The sequence below is a fragment of the Monodon monoceros genome, unplaced genomic scaffold (assembly GCF_005190385.1).
Source record: "Monodon monoceros isolate NGI ecotype Baffin Bay Population unplaced genomic scaffold, NGI_Narwhal_1 Super_Scaffold_19, whole genome shotgun sequence".
Lineage (NCBI taxonomy): Eukaryota > Metazoa > Chordata > Mammalia > Artiodactyla > Monodontidae > Monodon > Monodon monoceros.
Window position 1 is genome coordinate 1,647,329 of NW_021703775.1, and position 14,971 is coordinate 1,662,299.

General features: G+C 54.9%; 1 protein-coding gene across 4 annotated transcripts in view; it reads left to right on the top strand.

The window, feature by feature from the left end:
- The window catches only part of UXS1 (UDP-glucuronate decarboxylase 1), a 75,424-nt gene that overhangs the window by 57,749 nt on the left and 2,704 nt on the right, over nt 1–14,971 (top strand). For all 4 annotated transcript variants that reach the window (XM_029231872.1, XM_029231871.1, XM_029231874.1 and 1 more), the window contains 5 exons: nt 758–879; nt 6,909–7,028; nt 7,445–7,488; nt 10,950–11,010; nt 13,064–13,121. In XM_029231872.1, coding sequence (XP_029087705.1) covers nt 758–879; nt 6,909–7,028; nt 7,445–7,488; nt 10,950–11,010; nt 13,064–13,121 — 405 coding nt within the window. The remainder of the gene's footprint in view (nt 1–757; nt 880–6,908; nt 7,029–7,444; nt 7,489–10,949; nt 11,011–13,063; nt 13,122–14,971) is intronic.

Consider the following 14,971-nt stretch of genomic DNA (forward strand, 5'->3'; position numbering starts at 1 on the left):
CTCGCCGCAACTAGAGAAAGCCCCCGCACAGCAACGAAGACCCAACACAGCCAAAAATAAAAAAGTCAAGATAATATTTTTTAAAATAATAATTTGTGACTAGGTGTCTTTAAACAGTCCATTCCTCTGGTACATCTTAAAGTGTGATTGATTTACACACCAAAAAAACAGGTGATGGGAAGTATACAATGCGTGCTGGGGAAAGAGCTCTTTGCATTGCATTCTCGTGCTTAGAGGACCGGGGCCGACCAGGTCCTCAGGTGTGTCACTGAGGCTGTCAGGTGGTTCTGGTGACAGCACAGGTGAAAGCCATTCTGTTCCAGAGAGAGGCTCTTAAAATGTTTTCAATAAATCCATGCTTTATAAAATTCTATATTTTATAAATGTGAAATTAGACCCTATGTCTTTTCACATAGATGTTTAATTTAGTCTGTATAGTAATCTAAAAGTTAAGAACAGTTTACGGGAGGGGGGAGACTTAAAATAGAGAGACTTTGCTCTTTTAATACATTTTTTTTCTTGTAAAAACTGTCATCACTGATACGAGCGGTCAGAATAGCATGTCCTGCTGGACTAGAGGTGGACCGAGGGGCGCTGAAGGTGCTCCTCTGATAGGTATCTCTCCAGGTGAGATGTTCACCTTGGTCTTTCCCAAGCTCCCTTTTGCACCATCAGTATCCACTGTTCGTAAAGTGTATGAATGTGAACAAAGGGAGACTCTGAAAGCACTTCCTTATTGTTCCCCCCCCCCCCCCAGACCCTGAAGTCCACCCTCAAACCGAGGATTACTGGGGCCACGTGAATCCCATAGGACCCCGAGCCTGCTACGATGAAGGCAAGCGCGTCGCCGAGACCATGTGCTATGCCTACATGAAGCAGGTATCTAACCCGGCTCTGGGGCTGGCGGTGTAGACATGGCGGTGTAGACCAGGACTGTGCTGGAATAAAGCGCCGTGACTGACCCTGCCCGGGGGTGGGCGTTTCCCCAGTTTCCCCCTGTCATCAGTCAATGGTACCATCAGCAGCTTTCCCCATGTGTCTCCTTTTTTGAAAAATGCTTTGCAGGGATGAAGCCTTAGGTTTGGAATACCCTTGAGTGACTGGGATCACCCACCAGCAGTTAATAGGTTCCTCTGTTTTCCCAAAGCCTATGAATTGGGGAATTTTTTTTTTTTTTTTTTTACTTTTCTTTTTGCCTTTCTTTCTGTTTTCTAATGGGTATAATTCATTTTGGCTTTAATATAGGTCTCTTCAGGGAGGGTTATTTACGTACTCTGATTCCCTGCTTCCTTAGTCATGGCTGTGCTGGGGCTTGCCTGTGGATCTTTCCAAGTTACAGATTTGCTCACCTCCACGCTGGGGCAGGTAGAGCCTACAGCCGAGAGGCGGGGGTCTGGGTTCCCACCTGGCTCCCCACTGTCTACTCCGGAGACGTGACCCCTCGGTCACAGGGCCCTGTCCTGCCTGCCTGTGGGCTGTGCAGGGGCCAATCAGACGTCCAGGTGGGGCCCAGCCAGGCCATCCACTGTGCTTGACCAGCTCTGGGACCCTCACAGACACGCCCTTGGAGTGACGTGTAAGTGAATAACCGTGGATGGGGGTGGTTCCAGGACAGGCTGCTGACAGAGGCGTGGTGGCCACACTCTGGGACTCAGAGACGAGCAAGCGTCCATATCCTGGAGCAGCCTTCTCAGGCCGAGGGTTCCTCCTGCCGGCCAGCTCGGAGGTCAGCTGGCCACGGGCTTTGTGTGATGGGTGACCCTGCCTGGGTACCCAGTGCTGAGAGCTCATGGCTGGGCTGGGGGCGCTGAGCGCCTTGTTTGTTTTTCGGAGGGCAGCTGGCAGAGACTTTTCTCTTATATTTTTAATGAAATACCAATATTGACGACCCACAGAATGATCCTGTGCCAGGTAGGCATTGGTATTTAGGTTTCTCTGCCTTATCTCTTGGCCAGGAGCAGAACTGGTTGTTTCCTAAGCCACTTTGGGCAGTTGGCTTGTAGTATCCATTTATTTTAATCAGTTTTAGAAAAGACAAACTGTATCGTTTTGGAGCCCAGAATATCTTGACCTAAAAGTTGAATAAGATGGTCTCCCAGGTACACAGAACAGCCTCTGTGTATGTTGGTGCCTAAGAAAACTAACTCGAGTGTGTGAGGGGACATAAATCAATAGGGTTCTCAGCTGTTTTGCTTTCGGTCTGTGGGTGTATTTCTTCGTGAGTTTTTGTGTAGGTGAAGCTGGCGGGCAAGTAGGACATTGTTTATTGAACTTTTAGTTCTTAAGTGATAAGTAGTATAACTTAATAATGTAAGTATTCATATTACCTTAAGGTATGAGCTCATGATAACTGTGGTGTTTAGTAACAGCGTGGCCAACATTTATTGAGCACTGACTGGATGCCAGGACCCAGGGTGTGGGTTCCATTGCGCATGTGCTGACCCGGGATCTGTAAGTGCTGTCCAACTCGTGAGCGCAGGATCACAGCTCCCTCCATACCTGGGGACTGTCAGCGTTGGCATTTCTGCTCACATAGGTCTCGGGAGAGGCACGCGTAGATGGTGCTCCCCGTAATGTATCCTCTAGGAGCCCCGTGTGCGGCCGGCCAGCCGTGGCCGTCGGGAGGGTGTTGCCGCTGCAGAATGCCTCTGCTGCGGGGGCCGCCTGCCTGGGCTTCCCACCAGGGGCCCCAGCAGGTGATGTCACCTGTGTGCAAAAGTCACCCGGTGGTTAGGGGGACAGTGCACACAGACTGCTCCCTGTCACAGTGTCAGGTCCGAGGGTTGCTTTCGGATACAGGCTCAGCATCTTTTGTGAAGCTCGGGTCTAGGCCAGCAGCACTGTGTAACCTGTAGGTTCTGCTCAGCACACCTGCCCCAGGACTCCCGTCTGCCCAGGTGAGCAGTGCCGTCCGGGCATCTGGAAATGCACCGTGGAAGGCCTGCCCCTGTGGCCTTGGAGGTAGGTGTGGGTCCTGCTCTCCCCACAGTCCCTCACCCACTCCTGCTGGCTGGCCCTTAGGTCCAGGAGTGACCGTGCCTCTGGCCCTGTGGCTGGCGGCATCCTCTCTGGTTCTGGTGGCTGCAAGGCCAGTGGGCTGATGCGGGACAGCAGGGCTGGGCGCCTGGGCCTGGGTGGAGGTCCCTGTGGTCTCTCCTGGTTCTGAGTGGCCTTGAAGAAGGCCCAGCGTGAGCTTCAAAGCTCGCATGCCTTGTTATTCATGTTACACGTACTGTGCTCCCTTCTAGGGAGAGCTGTGGGTCCGAGACTGTGACCGCACCTGGGTCTACACAGTGTACCTGTGCTTGCTGTCCCTCGTTTGTCCAAGTCGTGCTGAGCGGAGGGAGCCGTGGGCATCTTCTCTCTCTGTCCACAGGGCAGACACCACACAGTTGAGGGGTGTCGGGATTCTCGTACTGCAGGTTGCTTTGCCAGGATAGAAAATAAGAAAACACAGATAAGCAAGAAGGAAAAAATATTACCACCCACGGTCCCATTCAGAGATAAACGGAAGGGAAAAATAGGGTAGTTCTTTCACTTGGGACTTTATATTAGCTGCGGCAGGGGTGAGTCAGAGCCCCTCCTGCCACGCTGGGCTGGCCCCTGTGGGCACAGCCCGGTCTGGGGCAGATCAGACCATCTTTGGAGTTCAAACAGCAAAGCAACTGATGGTCAGTATTCCAGCTCTCCTGCTTCAAAACTTTGGGTGTTAGTTTTTGCTATCTGGAGGCAAATGAAAAAATAATGGCCAGTAAAATGATGAACCAGGTGGAATAGAATGCCTTTGGCATATTTTTAGTTAATTTAATTTTTTTTAATACATAAAGGCATGTCCCCTCTTAAGTATAAATCATCATTTTATTGAAAAGACCGTATATGGTATGTGGATATATCTTTCTCTGAATAAATCTAATATATAAGGATAGAGAATATAAACAAGATAAATCCAGGGATGAAGACACATTTTATAAAAGATCTTAAAGGATTCTCTTCTGGGTTTGTTGTAGTGAATTAAATATCCTAAAATGTATTCAAAATAGAATTCGATTTCCCAGGAAAATCTATCGCAGGTACATTGCAGGGCACGTTTCCTACATAAAGAGGGGCTCCCTGGACTCTTCTTCCAGGGGGTGGATTGAGCTGGCAGTCGGGATCAAAGGGCATCGCATCTTTCAGGAACACTTTGAACTTGTCAGAGAAGAAGTTACATTGGGCTGGTCCGTACCCTTGGACGTGGTGGTTTCGTAAACGTGCAGACTTGTCCAGAAGGCTGCGGTCGGCGCTTGTGCGCTTCGGAGCTCATGGCCCCGCCTGCGTCTGAGCCTCCCCCATGGGGCTGGGTCTGCGAACCAGGCCGCCGTTCCTAAAAACACAGACCGCAGAGCAGAAAGACAGGAAACTCAGAAACCCTCTAGTCCAGGGCCTTGAGGGTGTGGTTTTGTTTTTTTTTTCTGGCATCAGAATACTTAAAATTAAATGCCTGGGATGTGTATTATACCTCAGTTAACAAAGTGTTCAGCAACCGGCTGAAGGACGTCAAATGTCCAGTGAGCGGGGTTCACCCCAAGGGGCTGATTAAGCCCATGGCCTGGAACCCCCAGTGCAGGCCTGTTTCTGGTGCCCCCTCCCCGCTGGCCGTGCGCCGAGCGTGGGCGTGGCCTGGGCCTAGTGACCACTCTGGTCTGAGTGTTAAGGGTCTGGCGGGACCGTTGAGGGCAGTTACCAGGCAGGCATCCCCCTGTCCCCAAACCTGTGTGGCCTCCCTCTGCCGCCACCCAGCGTGAACGGACACTTCCCGCACCTTCGGGCATCTTGCTCAGCTGAGCTCTGCCTGTTGTAATGGCCTCGGTCTCATCCCCAGGCGGGGAGCAGACCCCACGAAGGTATGTTTATGAGAGGCCGGGGGGAACTGTGTGCTTCAGCCTTCGGGGCTGCGTGACCCCCTTACTTTAGGGATGGCATGTCCTTCTCCTGGGGGCCTGCCGTCTCTGGGGGCTTCCCGCTCTCTGTGTGTCCTGCTCCCTGCAGGCGAACGTGTCCTGGGCGCCTCCCTCAGGGCAGGCCTGGCACAGCGGAGAGGGTGTGAACGAGTTTGAGAGCCGGGGCTCCTGGGAAGCACGCGTCAGCGCACCTGATGGGAGGAGCTGCCCGTCCCCTGAGGCCCCGGACCCAGGTGGACAGGTCACACAGCCAGGTCCCTCTGTGCTGCAGTTCATGTGTGCAGAGCCCAGCGTTCCTGGGGGCGGGGGAGGGAGCAAAGCACAGCCCCCCAAGCGCCCTGCCGGCACATGGCCTGACCGCTGTGAATGTGCTGAGCTTTTCTTCTCTTGGAATAAAGCCACCTTTACCCACTTCGGATTTTCTCATCTTGACAAGTAAATGCAGGCGGACACTTGGGAGCTGTTTTCTAGTGAGAGCAGCATCTCTGCTCGTCCCTGCCCCACCCCCCGTTGCTGAAATGCCCCCTGGTCAGTTCAGTAGAGATCAGGGTTGGTTTATTCCCGGACCTGGAATCATAGCTCACATCTTAGGCCTAGGGGTCTGAATGCCCTTGGGAAGGCTCGATGGCATATTGCTGGGGCTTGGCAGAAATGTGGCAGCTCCGGTTTCTGAAAGCTAACTGTGCGCTGGATCCACACCTGCCAGCCACTGCACGTTGGCACACGTGGAGACGTAGATGAGGCCGCTGGGGGCGGAGGTGGCTGGCAGCTCCAGCCACTGGGAGGCCTGGTGGGGCCCTAGGGATGCCGCAGCCCATGGCCGTCCACTCGCTGTACTTACGGTGGAGAAGTTCTGTGCTAAATCAGCCCCATCAGCTACGGGTCCCTCAGGTTCCCAGCCTGTACCGGCTCTGATACATAGAGCCAGGAAAGAACTGTACCGACTAGCAGGACCCCGGCAGCAGCTAAGCTGTCATCACCGGGCCTGCGCTGAGGCTGACTTGTACGCGAGCCCCGCCCTCTCCCGGTGAGGAGAGACCGGCACGGCCTGGCCACTGAGCCCTGGGGCTCACAGCCCACCCCACCAGCCCTCTGACACCCGGAAATGCGCGTCTGTTGTCTGATGGGTGACGGATTGCTGTAGGAGTCCGCCAATTCAGAGTGTGATAGAAACGTTTAACTTTTCATCACTGACAGAGCAGTCTGTGAAATTGATAATTAAGCAAGATAGTTTGCAGAAGGCTTTTGGGGTTTAAAAAAATATACTTTCCTTGACTGCATGTTTGAAAATATGCTTTCCCCAATTACAAAAGTAAGAGATGTTTATTGTAATAAAAATAGAAACATTAAAAGTACAAGAGGGAAAGTCTGGGAAGGTCTGGAGCACCCGTTTTTGTAAACAAGGTACGTTGGCATCTTCCCAGGCTGTTTAGCTATATATAGCCTGTATCAGGTGCCAGATTGTCTTTGGTTTTTCACTGAACGGATGAGTTTTCCAGCAGAACAGATTGGGGAATGTAGTAGGTACAATGTAGCCCTTTCGGAACCCTCACCTGCCCCTCCTTTCCCAGGACAAAGTGCTCTCTTGTTTTCTTCAAATCAGCTATTAAACATTCACTAACATTTAAATCTCCGTTGAGTGATAAATTTATACAAAATATTGTGTGAAAGAGATGCATAGCACGGTCCTAGTTAAGAAAGTAGATATTTATTTACTGGGGGAAAAATGTATACCCATCATTAACCCCTTGCACTGTTTTAACTGTCTCTCAGGCTTCTGCAGCACGTTTCATGCCGTGGGCCTCAAGGTGGTGGGAATCGGGGCTCATGTGAGTTTGGTGTAACTTGTAGCCTCCAGATTTGATTACAGAGAACAGAGCATCTCATCAGGACGGAAAAGCACCTGTGTCTGGAAGGAAGAGCAGAGGTACCTGTGGGGCGCCGGGCTCACCCTCTTCTGTGTTGCAGGAAGGCGTGGAGGTGCGCGTGGCCAGGATCTTCAACACTTTCGGACCCCGAATGCACATGAATGACGGCCGGGTGGTCAGCAACTTCATCCTGCAGGCGCTGCAGGGGGAGCCGCTCACGGTGGGTGGCGGGCGGGCGTGTGGTGTGGGGGGCTGCCCTGAAGCCAGAAGTCCCTGCTGCCCTTGGAGGGAGGGAGGGAGGGAGGGGGCGGTGCGTGGAGGGAACACACGGGAGCCGTGACACTGGACGGGACTCAGGTCACCCTGCTCCCTGAGCTGCAGACACCCTGGTGCCTCGGGCTCAGGGCCTGCCTGCAGAGGCCTCTCCCGCTGTGCTCTTGGCCCATGACTGTGCCCAGGGGCGTCTCTGTCCACAGGGCATCTCAGGGTGCCCCTGGGTGAGGCCCCGGGCCTGGTGGAGGGCCTGGCGCAGCCGGACCCTGGGGTTGTCAGGGCTGAGGTCAGGCTACGCCCCTGGTGGTTGAAGGCTCCCGTGCAGTCCGCGGTTCCGGGACCCTCCGTGTGGTCTCCCCCCAGGTGTACGGATCCGGGTCGCAGACAAGGGCCTTCCAGTACGTCAGGTAAGACCCCCCAGGCGGGTGAGGGCCATCCAGTCCCATCTGGGTCACTTGTTCGTTTTGCTGTTTTCATTCCGGTGAAGCAGCTGGGTTGACTGTTAGTTCTGCTCATCCCGTGGGTGCCCCCCCATCCCGGTTCTCTGCCAATAGAGGTCGGATGTGCTGGTCTCCTGCTGCCACCTAGTGTCTTGTCGGCCAACCTGCCGGCCCCGAGGTGACCCAGGGCCTCCAGTTCAGGCCAGTGAGGTGACAGCCTCAGGCTTGCAGCATACCTGCAGATGCCGAAATCAGACCCTTTAGATGTGCCTGCTGGGGTGGACAAGGTTGTCATCATTAAGAAGGTCAAGTGGCCTAATGCTGACAAATTTTGTGCCCAAACTAAATGTAGATAAAAATATTTTAAGAACTTTGTTGAACGGTCACATTTACTGATTTCTTGGTAGCCCTCCTCAGCCTAGTTTGTCGTCGGCCAGTTCAGTTGGTGGCAAGTTTTGAAGTGCGGTTTGGGTTCTGAGAGAAGAGTTATTATATGAGCAGTTACATCTACCAAAATATGTCCCACGTGGCACAGTGGTGAATCCTGCATAGGTTTGTGGTGTCCTAAATCAGTGGAAAATCTAGTTGTATGTTTTGGGACCGTATATTTGCACTTTTCAGTACAAATACCCTGGAGTGCCTGTCCATCAGAAAATGCTGTCCCTGGGGCCTGCGGCCACCCCAGGGATGCTGTCGGGCTAAGTGGTGGCAGGTCTTGGGGGGCTCCCACCCCACCTCGGCCCGAGCAACCACACCAATTTTTGCCTGGTTTAAAAGAAAAAAAAAAAAAAATTAAACACAACCACTGTAGATTTTTTTTTTCCTGCAAGTGTGTGTGGATTTTCACATTTACTACAAAAGAAAGCTGAGTAAGTGTCTTATAATGAACAGTGGTTTTTCTCTCCCCATCGGTTAGTATCTCTTGTCTAGCAAGGCAAAAGCCTGGGACCATCACGTCACTGGCCCACTTTGTTGCCCAAATAGTCTAAGAAGGGATTCAGCCAGGAGCTAGCCGGACTGTTCTCATGTCAGAGCACTTCATTCGGGAGCCGTGCGCTGCAAGGAAGCGATTGCAGCCCGTGTCTGTTTGGGGCCCGCGCTCCTGGGATCCTGCGCGATCCTGCGCTCGGGTACCATCTTCTCATCGTGACACGTGTCCACCCCGCCTGCCCTCACCCGGCCCCCGTGTGCGCACTTTCTCGAGGTGTGGGGGGGGGCTTGACGTCTTAGTCACATTGAATCTCCTCCAACGGCCTCATCAAGGCCCCCAGACTCCTCCAGCCGTACCACCTCGTGGAGTATTCCAGAGACTGTGCAGTGAAAGGGGCATCAGTTACAACCCGTTCTTACTATTTCAAAGGCATCAGATACAAAATTCATTGAAAGTAGCCTCTCAGGTGCTTGTTTTTTGCTGGTGATTAAAATCCTTTAAGCATCGAGCGATGCACGGGCTGCATTCCATCCCCGACAGGACATGCCTCGCTGGCCGGCCTGCACGGCCCACACGCCCCGTCACCAACCCAGATGCCAGGGTGCACCCTGGAAGGACCTCAGTGGTAGCACTAGAAGTGGTGGGGGGCCCTCGGGCAAACCCTCTCTTCGTGAGGCCGCGCCGTCTGCTGGTCTCACATCTCGAGTTAGTGGGCTCTGACGTGCTGAGGCTCCCCGACTTCACCAGACTCGGGGAAGGCGCTTTTCCCGGCTTTCGCTCTCCATTGTTCAAGGCTTGGCCCAGAGAGTTAACTTACCAACGCTGGGCTGTTTTAAACAAGCTATTTTGTAGAAACTGAGGCTCTTTTACTTCACAGTTAAAAATGCACGATGTTTGGATCTGTACTTACTGAACTAAATTACCCATTTCCAAAATCCACGGTTGCCCTGCGGTAGCGTTGCACCGTTTCTGGGTGACCGTTGCGGTCTCTGGGTGGCGTGTGCGCTGACATCCTGGCATAACCGTGCTTGGTGCTCTCGTGGCCAGGTTACGTCCTCCCCCATCACGGAGGCATGCTGTGTTGTCTTAAAAAGTCACTTTGTCAAAATGACACTTTTAAAGAGCTTCAGGTTAAATGGATGTGATCTGTGCACTTTTGGCCTTAAAAGTTGCCAGTTTTTTTGCATAAAAGATGCATGCCCCTCCCCCCAGGATGACTACATAAGTGTCCGTCACCTTCCAGCTTAATATGGACCCCCCCCATTAAAAATGCTTGTGGATGCTACTGAATGGCACATTTTAACGTCTTTTCCAAATATGCAGAGATGTGTGCTGTCAGAGGACGCGTTGGGATGTGGTCGTTAACGGCCATAGTGATGAAGGGATTTTTGCCAGTTTCTAGAAGCGAGGAATCATCTCAAGTGAGCGGTTCTTTGCATCTGTGCTTGATCCGCGAGAGCAGAGCGGACTTCAGGCGTGTTCCTATAAAATGCCCATTGGTTGTAAGCAGAAACCCAGAAAATGATTTGTTTGCTAAATAACACCCTCCCCCCCACCCCCAGATTGTTTCTCAGTGAAAAGGAAAGCAAAACCTGAGGTTTTCTTTTGGAAGTTTAGCACAGTAACCTGCTCCTTGCTGGTTACGGTGGAGGAGGGGAGAGGGTTCCAGGCGGCCGCATTTGCATCCCCGGAGCAGAAAGAACCCTCACAGCCTCGTGAGACACAGCTGGTGAAAGTGACTAACGACTTTTAGTAAAACGCTCGCGTAGCAGCCAGGTGTCATTTTTATGAAGTCACTTTTTTTTTAACAGAACCACCCTTTAACGCTTCTGAAAATAAGAACCAATCCTTGGTAAGCGGAAAATTTGCCTCTTGACCGTCACCCTCACGGCCCACTCGCTCACCATCCGTCTGCAACACCCAGACGCCCGCGCCCGTCCCATCCGGGTGCGGGGGTTCCTGGGGGGAGGTGAGGGGCCGGAGGTCCAGGGAGCTGGTTTCAACACTCAGGGCTGTCTGGCTTTCTCTGTGATTTGCCAGTAGGAGACTTACATACTGGAGTTCTTCCGTTGCAGGAGACCTTATTTTTAAAAAAACCATCTGCTTTTCCATATGGGCCGACTACCTGGGTTCCCGTTAAACATGGACTTTCCTCAGAAACTTGCATAAACGCCATCTTTTTTGGGGTGTGTGCCTACTTTATTTTCATTTTTTAATTGCCGAAGGATTTCAGAGATATACAAAGCAGGGAACTCAGCCCTATCTCCTGCTCAGCCATCTGCCTACACCCTCCCACAGAAGGCAGATCCCAGACGCCACATCATCCCATCTGCAAACACTGGAGCATCCTCGGCGCCCTCTTAGGTGCCGGGTTTTATTTTGACGTCCAGTCTCCCATGGGGGTTTTGGTTTCCTTCCGGGAGGTGGCCGGCTTGTGTCCGATGCTCGGCACCTGCGGGCCTCGGCGGGCACCTGAGCAGCCTCCCCTCTCTTCCAGCGACCTGGTGAACGGCCTCGTGGCACTCATGAACAGCAACGTCAGCAGCCCCGTCAACCTGGTGAGTCCCTCCCTCTGCCCTCTCCCTCCCCAGCAGGCGGCTTCCTGCTTGGCTCATTCGCCGGCAGCACGCTTAGGGCACGTGCCTGTCTGTTGCTTGCCCAGTACTAGAGGAAGATCCACGGAATAGAACAAAACAGGAGTCCACAAAGAAGATCTGGGACACGTGGCTGAGCCACGTGATAAACTAACCCTGCTCCATCCACCGGAAGGGCCAGGTCTAGAAATTCGTGAAGCCTTCAGTGGTTGTAGGTGACATTCTGTGTGTCCTTTGTCCATCACTGAACGTGCAGTTGGGCTCGATAAGGCTTGCTTTCGGGGGCTGTAGAAGATGGAGTGGCTAAGACAGTTTCCCTCACTGTCACGTCTGCGAGCGCCCAGACCCCCTTCGTGCCGCTTCCTCCCTCACTTCCTGCAGCGCAGACGCTCCCGGGAGGGAGCAGGAACTGGCCTGGCCTGATCTCTGATCCGGCCTCGCTCACTCTTGGTGCTGGAGGATGTGTTTCTCTGCAGAGCAGTTTGTCCTGTCTTTGGCCGGTTCTCCCTGGCAGAACGTTTTTCCTTCTGTTTAGAGGTAAAACCTCATCCTGTGTGTGCCCGCCCACTGTCCTGCCTTCTCCGTGGGCACCGCCCCCCCCCCCTCCCCGCCCAGAGCTGGTCTATGCCCCTGTGATGTGACAGCTTCCCCAGGACTTCCCCAGTCTCCTCTCCAGCTCTTCCAGGGATCACGTTGGGCTAGAGCCCTCGGACTCTTTCGGTCACTGTCTCCTGAATGGTTTCATTCCACCCCGTTTAAAATGCGAGGTGTCCAGTGTAGACTGCCCGTCATTCTAGACGGCCCACTTCTGCTGATGGCAGCTGACCCGAGCCCCCCCCCCCGCCCCGCTCATTGGGGGAGCCCCTCCCCTCTCACCACCTCGGTCTCCTCGGCCACCTCCCCTCCCTAGGAGGGGCTAAGCTCACAGGTGTGGGTGTGCCTGCTAATTTCTTGAAAGCACTTTACTTGCAAAGCGTTCCTTGTACTTTTCTTGATGACCAGCAGTCTGAAGCACGCTCTGGAACGTTCATTTCTCCTGGGTTGGGCTGGGAGTTCCTACCAACAGCAAGGGACGGGCCCTGGAGAGGTCACTCCCTGTGGGACCTTTGACCAATTTATGGGTACCGGCGGCCGCAAGCACCCAGCCAGCACTGTTTTCATGCATTTTCAAAGGAACAGGTGGTTAAACAGCATAAGCCGTGTCTCGTGAATCCTCACTTCATCTTGAGCCTTCACCGCCCTTACCCAAGTGTGCGTCTTAGTCAGTGGTCGCCCCAAGCAGCCACTCCCCGCTTTAGTGCCGCGTTGTTCTCGCCTCTTTGCACAGGGCCGTGCTGGAGTGTCCGACTCCTGTAGAAACCTGTCTTGTTTCAGGGGTGTGTCTGCCGGTAGCCCCGGGGTGCTCATAATTAGGCCTAGGGTCCCTTCCTGCCTCTTTTACCTTTGGTCTCAGACGAAACCAGTAGATTGGGGATGAAGAGTGTTGGGACGTACAGTTGCCAGACTTCATGGTGTGCTCTCATGGGACGAGCAGGCTCGGGGAGGGGAGGGGCCGTGGCTGCTGGAAGGTACCATGGCAGGAAGAGGAGGAGGGGCGTTCAGAGGCCCCCCAGAGTAAGCCCGTCATAGAGCCACATCCTCTCTCTTGCATCGGCTGCCCAGGGCCCCCCTGCGAGCGCGTTTTGCGTCTCTTGGGACTCCTGTCCAGGCTCACGCGTCTTCATCACCGAGGGGGCGAGCACGGTGCCCCCAGGGGCAAGCAAGAGTGTCCTGGGAGAGCTGAGCTCACAGAACCAGGCTTTCCTGTAGAGCGACACCGAGCCTACAGTACCTTTGCGTCTGGAAACCGTCCTGTGCCTGGGCCAGGGGACGCAGCGCCCTGATGCGCTGCTACACAGGCGGGCGTCTGCTGACCCTGCCCCCGCCCCCCGGCGTTGGGGACGGCGCGCATGTGGTGCGGGAGGGCGTGGAGTCGCCATTGCGTTTACACCTCTAACCAGAGACCTTTCTTCCTTAGGGGAACCCGGAAGAACATACGATCCTGGAATTCGCTCAGCTAATTAAAAACCTCGTTGGTAAGTAGGACAGAGGCCTTCCTGCGTGTGACCGGCCGCGCTTACCCTGTCGGTTAATAACGCCTCGCCTGGACGGCGGGTAATTAAGACACGCTAATCGAATTGGATGAAAAGCAGAACCTGATCAGGAGGGCCTCACCGTTTTGTGATTCTAAGTGATGGAAAGATGAAGGGGTGCGGGGAGGAGCCCAGCTTTGTTCACCCTTGTGACAAGGTCTGTGTGGAGCAGAAATGGTACGTCTGACCTCTGTGCTCGAGACGTGACTGGGGTCGGCAGTTCTGCCCAGGTGACCACTGTCTGGTTCCGGACGCCAGCTGGGCGGAGCACAGGATTTCAGGGAGCGGGAGAGCGACACCGGGGCTTGTGTGATTCTGGTGGAATCCGGTGGCGAGTTTTAGGTTCCATGTGCAGCTCGGGCCAACCTGGCCGCGGGGTGTCGCAGGCAGTGTGGACACTGGGCGCGGCCCCCGAGAGGCTGTGCTCTTAAGCCCTGAGAAGTCTGTGTGTTTTCAGCCGGCCCTGGGCTGCCGGTGTCTGCGGGCTGTGCCCTTGGCCACAGGGTCAGGTTCCTGGGGCTCGGGCTGGGGGGTGTCTGCTTCCCAGGTTTGCTCAAGAAGTCAGTGTCCAGACACAACCAGATTGGAGTGGGGTTGGCTAGGCCAGGCGAGCGTGATGTGGGCCTGTCTAGACCCTGCGCTTAGCAGGCTGGATTCTCTGCAGTTGTCCTTCCTGGCACTGTCCAGCCCGGACAGTCGGACAGGACAGGGGATGGTCCTCCTGAGATGAAAACCACAGCATCTTCGTCCCCATCAGGCACTTGTTAGAAATGCAGAGTCACACACCCTGCCCGCGTCTCCGGGGTCAGAATCCGCGTTTGGTGACTCCTCAGGCGCTCGTGCTCACGTTGAGGTTGGGAAGTTTGTCTGGAGCCTGGGTGGACGGCTGTGTAACACATCGCCCCAGACCACTGGCTTCAGGCGGCAGCTGTTTTATTCGCTCCAGATTCTGTGACCAGGGCTGGGGGCTCCCTCTGCAGGCCTGGCCAGTGGTTACGGGGCTGGCTTCGATCTGTTGGTCCTAGGAAGCTGGAGCAGCCAGGCTTCTGTCCTTCTGCTTGAGGTCTGTCCAGCAGGGTGGCTGGACATCCTTTGTTGGCTCAGGGTGGCTGGCTCAGGGTGGCTCTGGCAGGGCGTAGGTAGCAGGGCCTCGTAAGGCGTCAGCCTGGGCTGGCCAATGGTCACTCCCCGGCACTCTGCCCGTTAGACGGGCTGAAGGGAGCCTGGCTGCAGGTGAGGGGCTCCTGCAGGACGTGAACACCTGAGGGGGGCTCGTCGGGGCATCAGGGTCACAGACCCCCTGGTGGCAGTGGGCACGCGGCTGGGCTGCTGAGGGGGATGGTGGGCGTTGGGCCTGCCCTCTCCTTTCCCTTCGGGTGGCGCAGGCTGGTGTCCTGCCCTTGCCAAGTGCTGTGTGGCCAGCAGCACATTCCCCGGGGGCGGGGGGGAGGTGACTTGGGCCACAGCACTCCATCTGCACCTGTATACCTGCGCTGGTGGGCCAGCAGCACCGTCCCGGGGCGGGGTGGGGCGGGGGAGCGAAGTGACTTGGGGCACAGCACTCCATCTGCACCTGCGTACCTGTGCTGGTGGGCCAGCAGTCCCCGGGCGGGGTGGGGAGGTGGCGGGCAAGATGACTTGGGACACAGCCCTCCATCTGCACCTGTGTACCTGCGCTGGTGGGCCAGCAGCACCATCCCTGGGGGTAGGGGGGGGCGAGGTGACTAGGGGCACAGCACTGCATCTGCACCTGTATCCCTGCGCGGGTGGGCTAGCAGTCCTGGGGGGGGGGG